The sequence below is a fragment of the Rhipicephalus sanguineus genome, chromosome 5, assembly GCF_013339695.2.
Source record: "Rhipicephalus sanguineus isolate Rsan-2018 chromosome 5, BIME_Rsan_1.4, whole genome shotgun sequence".
NCBI classification, from domain to species: Eukaryota; Metazoa; Arthropoda; class Arachnida; order Ixodida; family Ixodidae; genus Rhipicephalus; species Rhipicephalus sanguineus.
The window spans coordinates 92,680,593-92,700,888 of NC_051180.1; the positions used below are offsets into that span (position 1 = coordinate 92,680,593).

The 20,296-nt window shown below is 46.4% G+C and overlaps 1 protein-coding gene across 4 annotated transcripts in view; it reads left to right on the forward strand.

The window, feature by feature from the left end:
- LOC119393991 (dopamine D2-like receptor) overlaps positions 1-20,296 on the forward strand; it is a 387,243-nt gene that overhangs the window by 233,918 nt on the left and 133,029 nt on the right. For all 4 annotated transcript variants that reach the window (XM_037661202.2, XM_037661203.2, XM_049415580.1 and 1 more), the window contains one exon: positions 13,492-15,396. In XM_037661202.2, the coding sequence (XP_037517130.1) occupies positions 14,884-15,396 (513 nt within the window). In that variant the 5' untranslated portion in view covers positions 13,492-14,883. The remainder of the gene's footprint in view (positions 1-13,491; positions 15,397-20,296) is intronic.

Sequence of the window (20,296 nt, forward strand, 5' to 3'; positions counted from 1 at the left end):
TCCTACAACATTTCAATATAAACAGCTGCCCTCAAGCTAGAAGTGTCAATTTTAAGGGCTCGTTTTCCTTTGTTATACACAATATTAATGATTACACAATATTAATAATAATATTGCCCTCAAGGTAATAATTTAAAAGTTAATTTACGAGTTTTTGTTAACTACTAATTTGAATGTAACCATAGGTGCGCAGAGTTCTTCCGCCTCGGCGTAGGGTTTGTCTGCGAAGACGAGAGAGGCCTGATAGTCATAGCATTTTTATTAAAAATCTGTACTTGTCTAAAAAAAACACCGTGTGTAAATATTGGGGTGAACGCAACCACCCTCGTAAGTAATATTGGCATTATTAAGCGTACATTACACAAGAAAAGCAAGTGGTCAGAATTCTTTCCACGCCGCTCACTGAGGTAGGCCTAGTATGGCTACGTTCTGGTTTTGCTACGTAAATCCCTCGAATTTAACGTAATAGGATGAATGAATGAATACCCTTCATAACAACAGCTAGAAGCAACACTAGACATCAATACAAAAAGCAAGCTTGGTCTCTAGCGCCAGCGCTGTTTGTATTTGTGCTAGTAAAACCAAAGATAAAAATATTTGTTTCGATCGTAAGGGTAGAGCTTCTCAAATCTGAAGCTAAATTCATAGTGTTGGATTCGCTTCTGGCGCTTAAGCTGTCGGGTTCATGCTCAAATAACTTAGTTCTCAAGATGCGTTGCGTTAATAGAAATTATTTTTTTTAAGGCGCATTTTTATTTTGCAGTAGCAAAATTGGATGTCTGATGGGACGTTACCATGCAAGAAAACAGATTGGGATTTTGTTCAACCAATATTGATCAAGGGTAGAAGGAAAGAGAGATAGGGGCAAAGAAAGTCCAGGGAGGTTAGCCATTGCGCAAAGTTCGAAGAAGAAATGAAACGGAAGAAACTGAGGAAGAGAGAGAAAAGCGCTTCCTCTCCTTCTCTCTCTCTCTCCCTCTCTCTCTCTCTCTCTCTTTCGAACTCTGCCATACTACAATATGTTTGGTATACACCAACTCGGCCAAGAATTTATCCTCGGCATAAGGTGGTTGAGATAGATTTCGCGCACGTTTGTTAACTACTAGAGCGTGTTCGTGTTGCTGCGTGGTTCACACTGACTGTCCGTCTAATATTTTGCCCGCTCTTCTTTTTTCTTTTCCATCTTATCTGGGCTGCGGAGCAGCGCCTCCCAGGATTCTTTAATGTGCGAGCTATCGTACTGAGTCCGACATGTCCACACCGTGTGGACCAAATTTGCTGCCTCATCACCAAATTTGCACTGCGACTTCAACACTTCTGGGTGCCACTGGCTGTAGAGTACGGGGTTTAGAAAATAAATCCCGTCTGTAGTTTTCGCCACATAACTTCGTTTTTCCTACTGACCGATGTGTCCGCTCCCGCGTATAATTACGATTTAGTCTGTAGTTTGTTGTGATTTTTGGGACATTATCAGTGGAGCCCTTTCTGCTACCACGTCTCAAGGGAGTCCGGCTGATGGCTAGGGGCGACGTGGGAGGTAGACTCCCTCGTGACGTGAGACTGATATTCTAATAAAGCTTTTTCTCTCTCTCTCTCTCCATTTTGTGTATTATTCCCCTTTCGCCCTCCCCACGTGTAGGGTAGCCAATCGGGCACGTGCTTGGTTAACCCCCCTAACTTCCCCCTTAGTTCATCTGCGTCGTCTTTTCCAATCCCTGTTTCTCCACCCCAGTGCAGGGTCCGGACTGGACACTAGCATCCGTTAACGTCGCTGCCTTTTCTTTTCATCTCTATCTTTTACGCGTACGAGGGGCAGGATAATATGATTCATTCAGCCAGTTTTGCTGAACTGAACTGAACTTTATTTGGTCCTGAGAAGAGCAAGTCCTCCTAAGGGGGCTCGTCCGCGGGCTGCGTCCTAGACGGGACCGGGAAGTGAAACTCCACGGCCAGGTCATGGGCTTTCTGGAAAGCCCGAAGTTGGTCGTCCTTTTGAGAACTGGTGAGGAGAGCGTTCCATTCTACTTCCGTGGCTGGAGACCCTGCAGCCGCGCGCAGCATGGGGCATTGCCACAGCATATGTTGTAAATTACATCTCGGGAGCCCACATCGAAGGCAACCCGGCTTTATATTTCACTTATGAATCGTGAATAAATCGTAGGTGAAGGGTAAGCGCCTGTTTGTAACAGTCGTAAAGTGAGAGTTTGCGGTCTCGTTAGATGAGGTTGAGGTGGAGGAAGCTTTCTGCGCTCAAGGCGGTAGTGCTGACAAATTTCGTTGTACGTTAGGAGCGGGCCCCGCCGCCATGGCTCGCGCTTGGGCCTCGGGCCGCCCTCTTTCCTGGCGCGGCGATTAAGGTCTCGCGCCTGGGAATGAGCTAGCTCGTTGGCGTTGGGGACGAGGGGGTGAGCATCTTGGCCCACGTGGCCGGGGAACCAGATCAAGTGTTTAGTATCGGCCCACCTTACACGCGAGAGCACGCGGGCGGCCTCTTTAGAAACCGAGCCCGCGCGAAAGGCCCGTGCAGCGGTTTTGTAGTCTGTGTAGACTGTTGTGCGATCCGTGGTCGCCAGAGCTAATATAGAACAGCCAGTTTTAGGCCGTGAAAAACGTCACACAGCGAAGCAGCAAGCGCGCCAGCGTGTGCAATTGGCTAGCGAGATCACGCGCATCATCATCCGTCATCATCTCGAGCATCGTCATTTCATTTTATTCATTTCTTTATTCACTCCCCCCCTCTGATCACGTGACTTCCGCGCCACCGGCTACTACAACTCCTCCTCCTCCTCCTCCTCCTACTACTACTACTACTACTACTACTACTACTACTACTACTACTACTACTACTACTACTACTACTACTACTACTACTACGACGACGACGACGACAACGGCATAGGGTAGATGAAGACAGCCTTGCTGTAAAAGCGACAAAGGACTTCAGAGGAGAAAAAAAAAAAGAGACGAACTCTTGAAAGTAATGTAAATAATACATTACACGTCGCTAGCAGGTGCAGTATTGGAATAAATTGCATTTCAACAGTTTTCTTACGAAAGCGCTCGTGAGTGTTGCGTATCGTTGAATAAGGAACCTTCATCAGAATGACTACATCTGCGAGTTGATGTGCGTCCGTGGCTGCGATAATAAGCACACGACCACTTTTCTCGTGCCGTCTTGGCACACTTCTATCTAGACGAATCCATGTAAACTTGACCAATTCGCCATTTTGTTGATGATTCTATTTAATTCTTTGTGCTGTTTGCCGTGGTTTCCTAAGCTAAGTGCGCGCCCTATATTATTATCACGACATCATCCCATCACGCCTTCGTGAAACCTTGAGTGAGAAAAGTGCTGTACGACCTACTTTGATCAGCGTAGAATTGCAATGGCCTTAAGTGCATGCTAGCTGTTGTTGCATTTACGCAACGCAAATGCCTTGATCATATATGAAACAAACTACTACTGTCCCTTTGTGTATCACTCGGTTGTTTGCCTAGCATGCACTTAGTGTTAGTACGTAGTCAAAGTTCCTTGGAAAACCGTCTCACCAGGCAAAAGCTACAGCAACTACAGATGTTGTCAGTGACCAAAAGAACCGTAAAAAAATCATCGTTGTGCTACTCAACGGCAATGTTTGCAATTCATGTATGAATACTCAAAGTATGCCGTCCGTATCATACGGGATAGGATGGATGCTACGCCCGCCTGGCTAATCGAAGCTCTCTATCTGCCATTACCGAATGCGGATTTCAAGTTCTCTCTTTCCCAACTATCTCCAAACGGACGAGAACAGGGAAAAAAAGCGCACGTTTTAATCGAAGTCAATGTCTAAGTAAACATCGATGACCATATTTGCGTTGGTCGTGTAAATGCACTGGTTGCCTCTCCACTCGTGAAAGAACATTCTCTGGCCCACGCTCCGATTGTTTGGCTCGTACACGAATCGATCAGAATGAACTACTAGCTTGATTTTTTTTCTTTATGAAACTAGTTTTCACGCCAACGAAGGCTCATCGATTAGTCTCCCAGCCGCCGTTCAAAGCAGTGAGGCAAGGCCTATTCGCGCTTGCTCGAGTCTCCTCAAATAAAGTCGAATCCGGCGCGTTTCCTTTACTTGTTAGCCGTCTGTCTAATTTTTATCGCGTCGCCGTCGTCTCCTAAGGCCCTTCCGTATAATACAGCTGGAAGACTTTCCGAAGAGCAGTCGATGCGTGAAGTTTGAGATCGCTGGCTCCTTCCGGACACTGATCAGAGAACGGCTGGAGAAGAAAGCCCGGATTGCGCTTAGCACAAGTCCAAGCTCAATTTCGCGTTAGCTAGAGAACCGTAACCGCTGTTGTACGAGATCGGCAGTGGGAATCACGTTCGGATATATTCCAAAGTGCAGGCTATCGGTCCACGCTGAGATTATGCCAACTATTACATTCAGCGCTGTATTTCTCTAATATATTACTCCTCACTCAAAAGAAAAGGGGCTAGGCAAGGAGCTCAATTGTCAGAAAAAAAACGGTACTCTACCTTACAGGGGAGAACAGTGGAGGGTGAGGAGGTTAAAAGATAAGGGAGTCTAGAGGGGGAGAGAGAAACAGGGTAGAAAGACACGCCGTCGCAGTAAGTCGCTGTTACCACGCTGATTGTCACTGTGCAATATAATTTGTTCATTGCAACAAGGGTCCATTCAGGCGTAATCATATACGAAGTGATGTGTTAGTCCGTATATATCGTTTGTAGAACTTGGACAGAAACGTGCAATTGTGAACATTCTATTCCAATGCGAAATCCTGCGAGGAAACGATACATTGCCATGTTATTTGCCTAATTTGTTTCAGTTTGCTATATAGGTTTTTCATAGAGAGTTCGTTTATTTTTATTTTGAACAACCATTTATTTGTTTATTAAATTTTTTTTTCGCTGCAGTAATGCTACAGCGAAAAAAAATGGAGATGCCGACATGATATAAACCTCACCCTATCCACAATATGTCAGAGCAGAACAGAACGGAATGCAGTAAATCGTACAATATACTAAGGCTCTGTTCTACCATGAATTTACGTCTGACACCAGGCCGTTGCCATGGGGGAGGAGCGGGGGGGAGGGGCTAGGGGCCTAGGCCTCCCCCGAAATTTTTTTTGGACGGGGGGGGGGAGTGTTCGTTTGGCGGGAAATATATAATGAAAATAGGTGTTTTTTTCGAACAGTCAAGGACTTCCGCAAGCGTACCCCTTAAAAAATTACTGGCTACGGGCCTGTCTGAGACACATTTATATATAGGAGAAAGAGACTTCACAGGCCAGCAGGTGTGTATTATGGAACTAAACACGGACACGGCTTAAAACCCTTTATTGCAGAGAGAAATAGAGAGTTGAAAGAGAAACAGATGAACCGAAAGTAAGGAGGGGGCGGAGAAAGAATGGCTCCAGTGGCCAATAGAGCCGGCGCCACTCCCTTGCGAGGCCAAATTTTTCTTCTAATCTCGAGAACGAAAAAAAAAAGAAGAACTTTAGCTTGTCGGTATGATCTCGGCGCCGTTCACTGGAAGAGGCATGAAATTACCGCCCCCTTGCCACAATTTTGGCGGACATCCGCGGAGGAAACTCTGAAGCTCCCAAGGGATGGCCGCTTTAGCGCTTGCAGCAGTGCGCTCACGTTGGGAATTGAGCGCGCCGGTCGATAAGAGAAGAACATGGTGACGTTCTCGCGCCTGAATCAGATACGTCTCACGAGGATAATCGGCGTGTCCGAGAATTTGACCCACGGAAATACAATACGCCTCGAAGTTTCTAGCGCGTTCCTTGAGTGCAAAAATAGTTATTTTATTCTTTCTTACAAGTTTCTAGCCGTTTTCGGGGCTACAGACAAGACAGCTTCGTAATAAAAAGTGCTTTTACAAAAAAAAAAAGAAAACACGAATTTCAAGCTGTCGCACAGAGCGCCCGCAAAACCTTATTTAAAAGTCTGCTTATAAAATAAATTTTCGTGCATCCTTCTTTCTTCGTAGTTTTAATGAAATCCTACGCCCAGAGAACGACGTACAATGAAGCGGATACAACGTGTGTAGAGATCCAATAGCGAGTGCTAGCTTTAAGAAGCGTGATATTGACCATAAGAAAACGTAAATTTACTTCCGCAAGCTATACATGACGGTCAGACGCGGTATAGCACTGGAACTTTGAGGATAGCCAGTATCTTCACAGCCTGATAGTTCGCAAGCCTCGCACTTATATACGCATTCTATAGCTAACCCCATGCCACCTAAACCCTGCTATAATGGCCAATAATACACATGAAGCATCGGCCTGTGTGTGTGTGTGTGTGTGTGTGTGTGTGTGTGTGTGTGTGTGTGTGTGTGTGTGTGTGTGTGTGTGTGTGTGTGTGTGTGTGTGTGTGTGCGCGTGCGTGCGTGCGTGTGTGTGTGTGTGCGTGCGTGTGTGTGTGCGTGTGTGTATGTGTGTGTGTGCGTGTGTGTATGTGTGTGTGTGTGTTTGCGTGTGTGTGTGTGTGTGTTTGCGCGTGTGTGTGTGCATGTGTGCGTGCGTGTGCGTGTGTGTGGGGGTGAGTGAGTGAGTGAGTGCGCGTGTGTGTGTGTGTATGTGTGCGTGTGTGTGTGTGTGTGTGTTTGCGCGTGTGTGTGTGCATGTGTGCGTGCGTGTGCGTGCGTGTGTGTGTGAGTGAGTGAGTGAGTGAGTGAGTGAGTGAGTGAGTGAGTGAGTGAGTGAGTGAGTGAGTGAGTGAGTGAGTGAGTGAGTGAGTGAGTGAGTGAGTGTGTGTGTTTGTGTGTTTGTGTGTGTGTGTGTGTGTGTGTTTACAAAATAGGGTGCCTACAAATGACCGACTGGCAACTATAGACAAGTGTCATGCACCATCAGCGACAGCGGGTCTAGTTCAGTCTTGAGCACACCGCGTGCTAGACGATAACAGCATGGCAAAAGCTATATTGCAAAAGCTTCAAACGCGACACCCAAAAATCCGCATGGCGCAGCTGCATTCCGGAATCTCGCGCAGCGCCGCAAAACCGACGACGTCGCGCATGCCGACGAGGAATGCTGAACGCATAAACTGAAGCACATGCGTGGTCAGCACACTTCCGTCTACATCCCCACTGTGCGTGGCTCTAGCTTAAAGAAAACACAATACGACGAAATCGCTTTATTCGAAATGCCGCTTTATTGAATGTTCGCGCGAGGTCCAGACGCAGTGCATGCATTTTGGAACGTACTATTTGAATTGCAGCCGCACCAAAGTCGAGTCAGCGCACTGCGCACGAAGCGAAAAATCCGCAGGACACCGCAGGGCTTTGAATATGTGATGATTCCTCAAGTTTATATGAACCAGCATGTACATCAAAGAGAGCGCGCCGCAAGCGGTCTCGCAAGTAATTTGACTTACAGATCCTTGCGTTAACCGTGTCGTGAACTGTATGAAAGGTACGTTTGTTTCAGTATATTTTTTACAAGCTCCCGTTCCCTTGTAGCGTACTTAAACTCAATTTTACTGTGAAACGCTCATATATCTCATACTTTTTAACGAAACAGAACGAATGATGAAATCAATTTACGGTCGTGATGACTTCGGTACATTGAGAACTTGTGTGCCTCGTAATGGCATCGTAGTTTTGGCGTCTGGTAACCTAAAATGAAATTCTTAGTGGTTCGAGGCATATCACTGCTATCCACGTATGACCAAAGCCAATCGACATCCTATAATGTTAATTATGAATCAATTCATTTGTAAAAGGCAGGTAAGTTCTTCTAAGCGACAAAAGTATTCCGAGTTCTTAAACTGCATGCTGTTGCTTCGAATCGTTGACGTTTTCAGCGGCGGGGAGGAATTTCAAGCTCCCTCCCATGATAGTTTGTACACCTATAAATTTACATCAAAGATACACTTGAGGCAGGGAGAAGAGCCACCCCTAGTACTCCTCTCGAAACAAAATCTTGGCTGTATGGCCCTGCTGTGAGTGAAGAGAAGTTTCGCAGGACCAGCAGGTTTTTATTATGACGAAAGCATTAAATAGCGCACAAGAGGGGTACCTCGGCGAAATGCCAGCTTGCGGTACAAAAAGTCACATGACCACCCGCGCCCCTCGTGGCTCTTGGCGAGCTAACTTCGTCTTTGCGGCGTTCGTGTGTCTAAAAAATATATCAAAATTTGCGTTCGTGCGATATAGAGTACACAGTAAACGCTAGAAGGCTTTCGCCTTCGAGCCGCCATAAGCGAATGCGTAAGGGGCCCTGTGAGCTTTTATTCATATATCCGTGGATGTGTGAGGTAAGGGTTAAATGCAATCGTAATATGAGCAATAAATATCTGTTCGATTAAATTTGTAGTTATAAACAAACAGAGCGATTATGAGAGATTCGGCAACGCGGGGCTCCGATTTTTCGTCGCGTGAGACTCCATTATGTTCAACTACAGCAAGGTGCATTTACTACCCACAACTTCATGAACGCAGTACTTAATGAGGGGTGTGAAATCCTCGATTCTGATTCGAAGTGTTTGTGTGTAGCAAGTTATCACCGCCAATGCTTCCAGAACCAATTCATTATGGAAACGTTGGTCACTGCCGCCTATTGCACAGCGCCTTAATATCAGCACCAAATGTTCATCTGGATGATTTGTGTGACTCGCAGATCGAATAATCACTTGAATTGGAAACACTGCTACGACTGCCGTCTCTTGACAACAAACGATATACACCTCCTGGGTGTATGCGTACTACTGTGTGTGTGTGTGTGCGCGCGTGTGTGCATGTATGTATGTATGTATGTATGTATGTATGTATGTATGTATGTATGTATGTATGTATGTATGTATGTATGTATGTATGTATGTATGTATGTATGTATGTATGTATGTATGTATGTATGTATGTATGTATGCGTGTTAGCACTTATGTCGTCGTGTAACTTAGGTTAACAAAAAGAGGGGCAACAAAAAACTACGAAGTGATTGCCACTACTGACATGCTAAATGTTGCTTACACGAGCGGTTGCATTGTCTTCGCGACTGCCGCAACTCCTCATGCCATAACAAAGAAAAAGCGCATTCTAAGCGTAGCTACTCCCCGCGCACGCACAGACACATTAACTGCCAGAAGCCAGGTCCGCGCATCTGCGACGTGAGGGTCGCGAAAGTGCTTGCGCCATTGTTGTGACTGCATTTGGAAACGCGAGAGCTGTCGCGCAGCGCGGGGACAAGGGCGATTATTAAATGGGTTCGCGGAAAGGACGCAGACTGCCGTCAAACAATTCGTAAATAAACGATGCCCAAAGCCGACGCTGTTGCGTACTCTCGCTCTGTCATTTGCGTGCTTTCAGCTAAGGCGTTTCCAACTAAAGCGCTAAGAAAACGAGAGAAAAAAAGATAATAAGACGCTGCGAGGCGGGTAAGCTCTGAGGCAATAATGGCTTAAAAGACAACTCCTACGCGACTGCGAATAACGTTGCGAAGATAAAAAGTGGAGGGAATCCTGCGGCCACAAAAGAGATGCGCGCTAACGAGAACATGTGTTGGACGTCTTGGCCCTCGCGAATTGCGTCTGAATGCTGTTGAGAATGCTTCTTAGGACGTAAGGACGAATGGCTTGTGTCATTCCTGAGTCTTTAGAGGCTGACAATGTCTTCGAGGACGAGTTTCTTTGCAGCATTGTCCGCAAGCTCGTTTCTTTTTCCTTCTTCATTTTGCTCCGCGTGGCTGCCACTTCCATTTCTTCCAACGCTCTTCTTATCCTTCCGATAGCCATTTATTTTTTTTTTAAGAATTCTCTTACTGTCTAAGCACAGCGCCTCGCCTGCCTTGAACTGATTGTACTAGTATTCGTTTGTCACCTTGCTGCCAAGGATTTCTTTCGCTTCAGAATTCAAGTTTACTTCGGCGGGAAAACAAAGCATGGAAGAAGCTGTGTGTCGCGTATGACTTTCACATTATGTCTGTTAGCATACTACACACATACTACAGGCGGAAAAAATGACAAAAAAGCCAGGAAGGCGGGGGGGGGGGTATAAGGAGAGTCAAAACGACGCACATTAACGCATCGCCGACTTGCTCAGCGTTAGCGCTGTGTCTGTCACGTTTTCCTTCTGTTTGCGTCTTTGGAACAACTGCACTTATTTGGTTCAGTTTTCTGGCGCAGATACTTTCACCAATGTGTGCGAGGTTATACGGAATGTCAATAAGGGTTTCAGTATTTGAGTACTCTAACAAAAGGTACGCCTTCATTTCAGACACGCATTTACGTCGATATATTAACGATTTGTCTCGTTCTATATAATCGCTTTTCTGTTTTAGCTAATCATATTACTCATCGTCTGGCTACTCTGCATCTTCGTGCAGATTACCCTCGTTGAACATCATCGTGTTTCACCTTTTTGAGAATGCCAATCCTCATAGCTTCTATGTCATTGTAGTTCTCGTTAATTCGCATTATACGAAAAAATCAACTTGATGTTCTGTATCAAATGATCGATGTTACGTCTGTAAAGTGGCTGTTATTGCGCAGGAAAATAACGAGGGACCCCTTCCCTCGTTATTTGCTTGCGCAATAACAGTCATATTTTTGTGGCTTGTACTTAAACATGCCGATCCTGTAGGCAATGCCTTAGCGACGTAAACCGATCCCAAATACATTACCACATACGTAAAACACAGAAAAAGAAAGAACTTTTGCATGACGTGGACAGCTACCGCCATTTTGCCATCAACGAAATGTACGGTCATTGAAGCCGGGCTCTAGCCCGCGACCGCAGCGACATGATGTCATAGAGACTATAGGTTACCGCGGCCGATGGTGCTGTAAGCTCTTCGAGCAGGCATGCCTTTACAAGCTTCAACTTGCTGCTACAGCCGCTGCGCAAACGCAAAATTCTTGAAAAATAGCTAGACTAATTTCTTTTATCGCAATATTCAACACTAATTTCAATCGAAAGATATCAGCATCTCGAAACCACCGATGTACGGAAGCGATATCTTAATATTGACTGGTGACGACTTCCAACATTCTCGAACACTCAAGCAAGAAGTCCAGGCTAAAAGTACAGTGTAGAATAAGTATACCTAAGAACAAACAATAATGCAGAAAAAGACCATATCCGCTCCCTGAAACAAAATACGCCCACGGAGAAAAATAAACTAGGTATACGTATCCACTTTCGCTCAAGTCTCTTTCAACAAACTATTCCCGATGAATTTTGTTTTTATTTCTTCTCAACGTGTATAGTATTTCACTAGTAGTGAAGCTCGTTAACGAATAACTAACGTTAACGTGTTCAACATTAAAGCACTCCTCAGCCTGCAGTGTTTGTCAACTCGATTTGAAGTACGTGTATGGAAGGCTCAGTGTATCGGATGTCGCTGAAACTCAAAGTTGCGAAAGTTAATAGCAACGTCTCTGATAAACAAAAAAAAACATAAACTAGGGAAAACTTATGCACGGAACATGAGTGCGTACTCTGCAAGCTTTGCACAATTTTCAATTTTGTCTGTAGGAACAAAATCCTAAATAGCATTCTAAAAAACTGTTCCGCTGCACTTCCTAAACGTACGACTCAGGTTAACAAAATCAAGTAACCCAACAGAGTTTTTTTTTCTACGTATAGCATTATATTAGATTCACTTTATGCTTAAAGGCCAACTCCGGCGATTTTTTGGCCATGTCAAAGTAATGGTGCTTTTATGTTCCTGAGACGCTCCTGTTACGGGCCCGATAGCAGAAATACTCGGCAAATTGGAGAATAATTTTAAATAAGCAAAAAAGCGCAACACCGAAACCGAAACCCAACCGAGTGTACTTTCTACGTATGACGTAGACGTTGTTACGAACCAACCGGAAGTCGTGCAAGGCATGCCGGTCACGCCGGCGCGGAGTATGAAAACTGTGACAGCCGGGACGACCAGCAAAGCGCCGGCCAAACCAACGCTGTCTGTAGCCTTGTGCACAGCAGGCGCTCGCTGTAGCGGCCGAAGCGCCGAAGTTAGCGGTGCCCTCAGCTGCGTCACTTCCGCCGCCTTACCAATACTGACGTCACAGACGCAATGTTGCCAATAATTGTGGGAAGCCAGGAGGGCGTTTGGAGACAATCTTTAAAATTCATTTGCAAACAATCTGCGCGTGTCTCAAGCCTGTAATTTGGCATAAATGACGGAAACGTGCAAAGGAACGTACCCAGCGAATTTTATTGAGATCCATCGACCTCGAAAAATCGCCGGAGTTGGCCATTAACACATACTATACATGAGATCAGGCATCAAGTTTATTAATAATAATAAAGATCACGGAATATAACTCCCACATGGTAGCAAATTTAGAAAACGCAGTTCCAAGCTCCAGTGCAAGAGACATGAGAGATGAAAAGCTGGGTTGTAGCTGCTGTTTAATAAGATATGGGAAAATGGCTAGCCTGGCAAGCTCTGCCTTCTCTCTTAATTAGCTACGAGCGTCGCAGTTATTTTCATACTTGCATGCACATTTTCGTGTTGAATACGTATAGCTAATCAGAATAGCGTTTATGCATATTTAAAACTAGTGCGCTTTATAGGTGTCACTATTCTATTCATTTTGTTATTTAGTAGGCTAGTGTATAGTGTGTCTGCATATAGTTATAAATTTCTATTAATATCCTTACTGTGATCTACCACGTATGTGTGTTGCGATGGATCTGAGATGAGAGCATAGTATACAGAGTGATTTGTTCTGAAAGTAATTTTTTGTTGTATCTACAGTTCCGAAGTATCAATAGGCCTGTATGCCACGAAAGCTGTCTAGTCAGCCCTTTTTTTTTTTGTCAGACCTCTTTGTCTGTATTTTGTATAGACCGAAAAATAAAAATTTGGTCTGGTACCGTCTAACATGTAGGACTTTTTTTTATTTTTTTCAAACCGATTACCACAAGATTAGTCCCTTTAGCTGTAGTACATCCGCGTTTTGCTCTCGCGTTCAACAAAATGAAAAATAAGTGACAGGAGCGTTTAGACAGTGAAGATTGAGTAATTAATCACTTTGATGGAGGGCTACATCTCTTCCAGGTTTTTTGTTTCTCTCCCTTAGATGTTTTCGAAATTGCTTTTATAAACAGTGCAGATGTTTTGTCTTTCACCGCGGCATGTGCGCGAATGTCTGCGCAAGCGTTAAAAAGAACTGACAATTAGGCGAGTTTGTACGGATTCATTAACTTTAAACGGCGCCACGGAAGGACAAGAACACTAAATAACGCACAAACACGAGAACCGAACACAAGGCACCTTTGTTTGTGTGTTATTCAGCGTTGTAATTCTGTCTTATTCGGTGGTGACATTTCAAACTAATGAATACCAAGTGTAACGGAAACGCAAGTTGTTCCTCAGTTACCATAAAATGAGTGACTCTGCAGGATTCACTCGGAACACAAGCTCGCATGCTCTGGTAGTCTCGCGCTTGTTTCTTGCCTCTCTTGCGACGCAGCGTTGACTCTCCTTCTGCTCCCTTTGTCCCGCATCCTCTTTTTCTTTTCCCGCAGGAAATTAATTAGAGTCCACGCGCAGCACGCAGTCGAGGGTGTAAAAGGAGCAAGCGAACCAGAAACCAGCCGATTCCCTGCTCCCCCCGCGCAGTCTCGACCTTGACGAGACAGCAAGAACAAAAAAAAACAAGAAAGAAACCCGGGAGAAAACGACGTGCGGCCGTCCGGCTTGCTTCCTCCTCTGACGGTCTGCCTGCCAGGCCTCGCTGAGCACTTTGCTTTCCGGTGCGCGATGGTGAAGCAAGGAATCGGTACCGTGGCGGTTGCGACAAATCGCTAGGCCTAACGACCATCCGAAGGCACTCGCTCCGTCCCCGAGACCGTGGTGCCACGTCGGCGGGTGGAGAAGGAGGAGAGAGTAGACCGCAGCTAAACGCCAGAAAGGACGACGAGTGAGTGACCGGACATCCTGCCTCGGAGGTGGCCGCTCTTTGTGCTTTGCCCTCTGAGGTCCGCTTCCTCCGGGCAGACAGTCGTACCTTCGGTCGTCCATCTCTCCTGCTGTCCGCGCGCGCTCCCGGCAAGATCTGTGTCTTCGAACCGGAAAGAGAGAGCGGTCGGGCCTTGCCACCCTAACGAATCCACGAAGACCACATGGGCAGTGAAGCAACGACTGTCGCCAACCGTTCGGAGGCGTAGCGTCGTTGATCCCGATACTGATCCCGCGGAGAGTCTTGCGTCCTTGCCTACTGGTCGCCGTGTCCGCTTTACTCAGATTATTTCTTTTTGTGCGCGCGTGTGTGTGTGTGTACTGTACTGTATGATATCTTCACGACTTCAGTGAGAAGTCGCGGCGGGTTCTAGCGGCCACGACCCAAGACTGTGTCCTGTCCCACCTGTGGCCGTGGATATTTGACCAACGTGTATTTTTGCGCGCCGGACTTGTCCTGATGTTGTTCTTTGGACGAGTGACACGCTGACCGAGCCTAAGTCAGCGTTGTACTGGGACTACTTTTTTTACATTTGCGATGGCGCGAAAAAGTTTTGGAATGCGAAAGTAAAGAAAAACTACAATTAAAAAAACGCACTCTACTACTGCATGGCCGCTAGTCAATTACACGACGGCTCTCTTTCAATAAAGCAGCCTCGCGTTCATGCGATGTTAGCGCTACTATGAGTTCGACTGCGTCAACTTGCCGTACACTTCGGCATCTGTCCCTTCAAGAGAAAAAGCGTTCTAGCAGTCTTGTGCCAGCATTCTTTTATGGGCTGCCGAAGACATAGCGAGTGGACCAGGTTTTGCAAGACGGAGAATCATATCGAACCTTGTATTGTGACGTTGCTCACTAACCGACAGAAGTCGCAGCCTTGGCTCTTTCGGGACTTTACGGCCGCCAACAGAACAATGCAAACTGCTACGCCAAACGACTCTTCGTTCGCGAAGCCCTGATGCCGGCGTTAGGCATGGATCGGGCGCTGAGTACGGCAGCGCCGTACAATGCCACCCTGGAGGTGACGAAGGCAGCGTTGCTCAACGCGTCCTTCTCGAACGAGACTCTGGTGCTTTCCTCGGCAGCCGCGGCTGCCGGGTTGGCGAACTTCACCGGCAACTTGACGGGTGAACTGGTGATGCCCGGTGGCGGTGGTGACGTCAGTTGCCCGTGGGACCCTCGCGGCGGAGGCAATTGTTCGTGGCCCGACGCCGGTCTGACGCCGGGCAACGACTCGTCCCTCGAGGCGTCCCGAATGCCCACGGACGCGCAGCAACCGGCCGAGAAAGTCTACTGGGCGCTGATGCTGGTCATCCTTCCTTTCCTTGCCGTGTTCGGCAACATCCTCATCATTCTCAGCGTGTACAAAGAGCGAAGCCTGCAGACGGCCACCAACTACTTCATCGTGAGCCTCGCATTCGCCGACCTGCTTGTGGCAGCCGCCGTCATGCCATTCGCCGTCTACGTTCTGGTGAGTCCTTGTTTCTGCCTGCCTGTCCATCGCAATTACTCATCCGAATGTGGCGCTACCTGCACGCCGGGAATATATGTATATATAATGGCGATTCATTTCACATTTCTTCGGTGCTTTCATTAGCACGACCGAGTGGTTGTATACAGTACTTCATCTTTGCCTAACCAGTGCCGAAGGTAGCCTAATACATGCAGGTTTTAGTGTCGCGCCAATAGCAAGACTGATTGGTACAAATTGAATGTTATTGACAAGACGCGCGTTAGAGCCAGATGAATGCTTTCAAGGAGCTTTCAACTTTTTTGCTTTCAATGCTTTCAATTTTTTACCCAGTTAATGACTTCCTGATAAGCGAACACACTATACGTGTATGAACGTAATAGATTGCATCGGTGTCCTGTCCTTAAATGTTACTAGTGTCATTGAAACCACTTTTCCCGGTTTTGCAAGGAAGGTATAATGTAAATGCCGCTAGTACGATTAAATACTCGGTTCAAGTTTCCCTGACGTCTTTTTTTCAAGCTGCCGACCCTTTTGGTGTAACATTTGCAGTCTTCCTGCAATTGTATTCCTGTTAAGTACTGATTTTTTTATTGACAGTATTTAGACATACACTGTCCTGGTTGAAAGGACTAAAGGCACATTAACTCTGCCTGAAGAAGGTGTATCCGCCCATAACAAACCTCAAAAACAGTGACAGAAACCATAGCAATAGCACTATAATGAATGGAAAGATTTGCAGAAGGCACCCATGAGCTACAGAGGAATGCCTTGGGCCACGTAATCACTGGAGGTCGTCAACCCTGCGGACGAGAGGGCTCCCCTTTGTCGCCGCCAGACAAATAGCGGACGCAGAAGCGAGCCGCCTTTACGAAAGAGCGCCCTGACGACCGGCGCCTTCATTATTGATAGCCCTCTGGGTGATTCTCTACTGCATAGTCCGAAGATGGTTAACCCGATTGGCCTCCGTATCGTACGATGGCGTTCCACTTAGGACAACGCCCCTAGTCGACTTCGGGCGATTCGCTTTTACGTCTATTACGTGCGCTTAGCCTTGCGTCTGTCTCGCGGAAATGAGTCCTCCGTTGTGCGACTGAGAAGACCTGTACTGTTCTATGTTCACTTCTTGCGCGATCGCGACTCGCAGAAAGGAAACGTGCTGCAGAGACGTCACGACGTAAACGTGGCCCACGTAATAAATGTTTCGTATATAAGTTTAGAAACATTTTTTTTTTGTTTCCGATCTTGCGCAATGCGTGAGGACGATAATATTGGTTTGCTCGTCTTATTGCGATCCCTGCATCTTCATACCACGATAACGTCGTAGCGCTTCCTGCGCCGTTCAAGTACAGTTATCGCTGAGGCCTAGGCAACTTCTTCCTTATCAAATGCTATATTTATCTTGAGACTGCGAGAAATTACTAAATATACAGCATTTACGATGGAGATGCTATGTCTGGGATTTGAATAATCGGGAACGTCGACATCAGAACACAAGGTGCTCTTGCTTTCATAATCTTTCTCGCTGTAAACTCTCTCTTTCAAAGCACTTCTGCCGCCTAGTGGATTTTCGGAGCACTGACTTGCAATAACCGGTCTTCGAGGGAGGAAAATGAGGCGAAATGCTAGATGCCCGTGTACACTGCGATGTCACTGCATACTAAAGGTCACCAGACGGTCGAAATTTCCGCGGTCCTCCACTACGGCGTGCTTCATAATCATATCGTGTTTATGGCGCTGAAAATCCCAGAAATTACTAAATGAGACAAACGAAATCCTTTTCCTAGATCCTGCAGAACGATCAAATTTTTTTTCTCTTTTTTGCTGGAAAACTGAAACTGATACGCTTCAAGACCGCATGAAACCACGTGTGCAAGGAACGTCAGCGGGTATGCTGACGTATCCCGGTCTGCTCACGCACGCTGAATCACCTTCTTTTACTTTGGCGTAGAGATTAACCGCTAATGGAACCGCTCACTCTTCGGTCGATGCCCCAAAAGTGCTTCGTAGCGCTGTGGCTACGCTTATCTGGAGATGTGCTTCGTATCAAGTTGTACCTCGATCGACGGTCCAATTTCCAGATGAAATATTAACTCCATTCTCGTTCGCGTATGACGGTTGCCCTTTAATCTTAATTAAGACCGCACCATTTGCGGCCATTTCTGTTGACGTCTGTACCTTTCGGGTCAATCGGAATATAGGTTCGCCAGGAATTGTTTTCGGGAGGGGGGGGGGGGGGGGGGGGGGGGGGGGCCACTTGCTGAAAACCTTGACAGTTTGAGAAAAACAGCTATTTTCATTATTTATTTTTGGTAAAAACACCTACTTCACCAAAATTTCCTGGGGAAAGGGGTGGGTCCTAGCCCCCCCCCCCTCTCCTGGCTACGGGCCTGGGTTCGATATCATATCGAGCCTATTTATTCTTGCGCCAGTTTCACATGTGCAACAGTGTGATTTCGGTCCACATTATAACAGAGATTCACTCTCACATAAAGGAAAACGAGTTGCTCAAGCTACTGTGCTGAGAAGAACCTGCCCGATTTAAGCAACCATGCAGGCAGGAAGTGAAAGCGTGGCTATATACAAGTAACCAATAATGTTCAGTCGTGGGTTAGCTCAGAGCTCCGGCTAAGATAGGTATCATGCGGCGGGGCTTCAAAATGTGTCCGATTTTATCTATTAAATTCCGATAAAATTGCTTCTTCAGCTGTATAGCATAAAACAGCGACCGACTTTTCAATGCCACGGGCTTTTAGTTTACCTGTTAATAAAAACAAATCTACTGAACGACAACACGTCAAAAGAAAGAAGAAAAAAATTATTCTCAATGAAAAACTGTCCATAAAATAGCGTGCTGGTTCTTTTTCAACTTTATGAGCGCTTACAAACTTGTCTGTTATTAAAACAAACTCTACACTGCGACGGAATAAGCGCATGATGCTACACCGCTGTCAACGTAGTATATTCAGCAGGGCAAAAGCAGCAACTCCGTGCCTCTAGTAACATACACGAGCATAAAATAAAGCCTGATCTGAAGTTCCTCTTCGAAGATGAATTTGATGATGATAGGCACATCTTATTATCAGCGCGCCTAGCTTTTAGTATCTTACCACTCGCATCCGCTTAGAGTACGCGGTGAGAATTCATTACGCCAATTTCCGCTCCGCTTGGTGCATTCCTGTACATTCGTTGCGATTGCGGGCTTCGCACCTACGCGTACGCTTCTACTCAAGCACGTGCGTCTGCGTTTTCACGTTTTTCATCCGTCTAATACAGTTCTTACGACGGACCTAACAAAGACAAATAAGCCTCGAGAGCACTACTGCGTATCTCTAAGTTTCCTAGAGCCTCGCTCTAATACATCGGCTTCCCTAACAGTTTTCTGCGTCTATTATAGGAAATCTCCACGAATGCAATTGTCTCGCGCATTCCTCGTGGATAGACAGCGTCGCTGCCTGCTCCCCATCCTCACTACCGCACAACAGGCGCCTCGCTGTGGCGCCTGAAAAACACTCGCTATTATTACCTGCTTTTCTTTTCCGTCCCCTTTGTTCGAGGCCCTATCGCACTCGCCGAGCTGAAGTCATTTGGACTCTACACAACAGAGAATCCATTCTCATTCGTACAGCGGTAACGTAATGGGATTTTCATCTCAGTGTTGGAGAGGGAAGGCTTGAGAAAGGCTTCCCACCCCCGCACTGAGATAGTAGGTGGGAAGGCCTATGGGAGTGGGAAGGCCTGAGGGGAAGGGGTGCGGGAGGGGAGGCTGTCACGCACAGAAATGTTGTGTCAACTCGTCGCGATCCTCAGACGACGACACGAACAATGCAGTCGAAATTGAAAGCTCCGCTCTTTTCGCTTTAGATTCCGCCCGAAGAAGCCAAGAACTTTCACGCACACAGTGTTGCTCGAGACAAGATTTTTAATCTCGTCTCTATTCGCATGTGTTTCCCGGCGATTCGACTACACCGTATTCGACTACATCGTATTGTATCCCATCTACCCTTCCCCGAGGGTGCCTCCCCCCTGGTTTTTTTTTCATTTCTATAGGCTTTCTTTTTTTTTATGAAAGGATGCTTTAGGATCCCGCTTGCCTCGCTCGCTGAGTCCCTTCGACTTTCATCAGGCAGTCACAGGCAGCTGCAACACAATACCCCGATATCCCCAGGAGGAGTCTGCGCTTCGTCGGAGACGATGCGGAGATAAGCAATTGTGTTGGAGCTCGGCGACCATTCGTCTCCGAAACGAGCTCGGTGTAAGCGCCACCGGATGATGGCATTTCCTCCAGTTGATTGTGTGCGAAAAGTTAAAAGCACGAGCGAAAAAATTCCGGCATACTTCGAGAAGGGCGTGGCTTAGATTTAAGGCGCAGAGGAGTTCGGCCGCGCGGCGACCGTGAATAGAAACCGTCTAACCGCTGTGTCAGCATTGATCGCTTTGTTATCTTAAGTGCGCGCACTGAAATTTCGGTAAATATTGGGTTGAAGTTGATTTGATTCAATTACAGAAATATTGTAAGATTAACTCCGACTCTCAGTTGTCAGACTTTTATGCGGTTGTGGACCAGAGGGAAGAACACGGATACGGCGCAACTATAGGCTCAGATTTCATTGAAACAGCTAACATGTATATGTGTGGTTGGATTAACACGTACTAAAAACCATGAGCCTGTTAAAAACCTGTTAAAACTGGTGTCCATGTTCCTTCCTCTTGTGTTATCGTTCTTTTGCGCACAACCATTCTAAGGAGAAATTTATGCGCAGAAAAATTACACGCAGACAAAAAAAAAAGGACAGTTGTGGTGACGCGACAACACGTCAGCGTGGTGAATTGTCCACTCACTCTCTTTTGTCTCTGTTCGAGTTACCTCTTTTGGTCATTTCTTGCAAGGGTTGCTGGT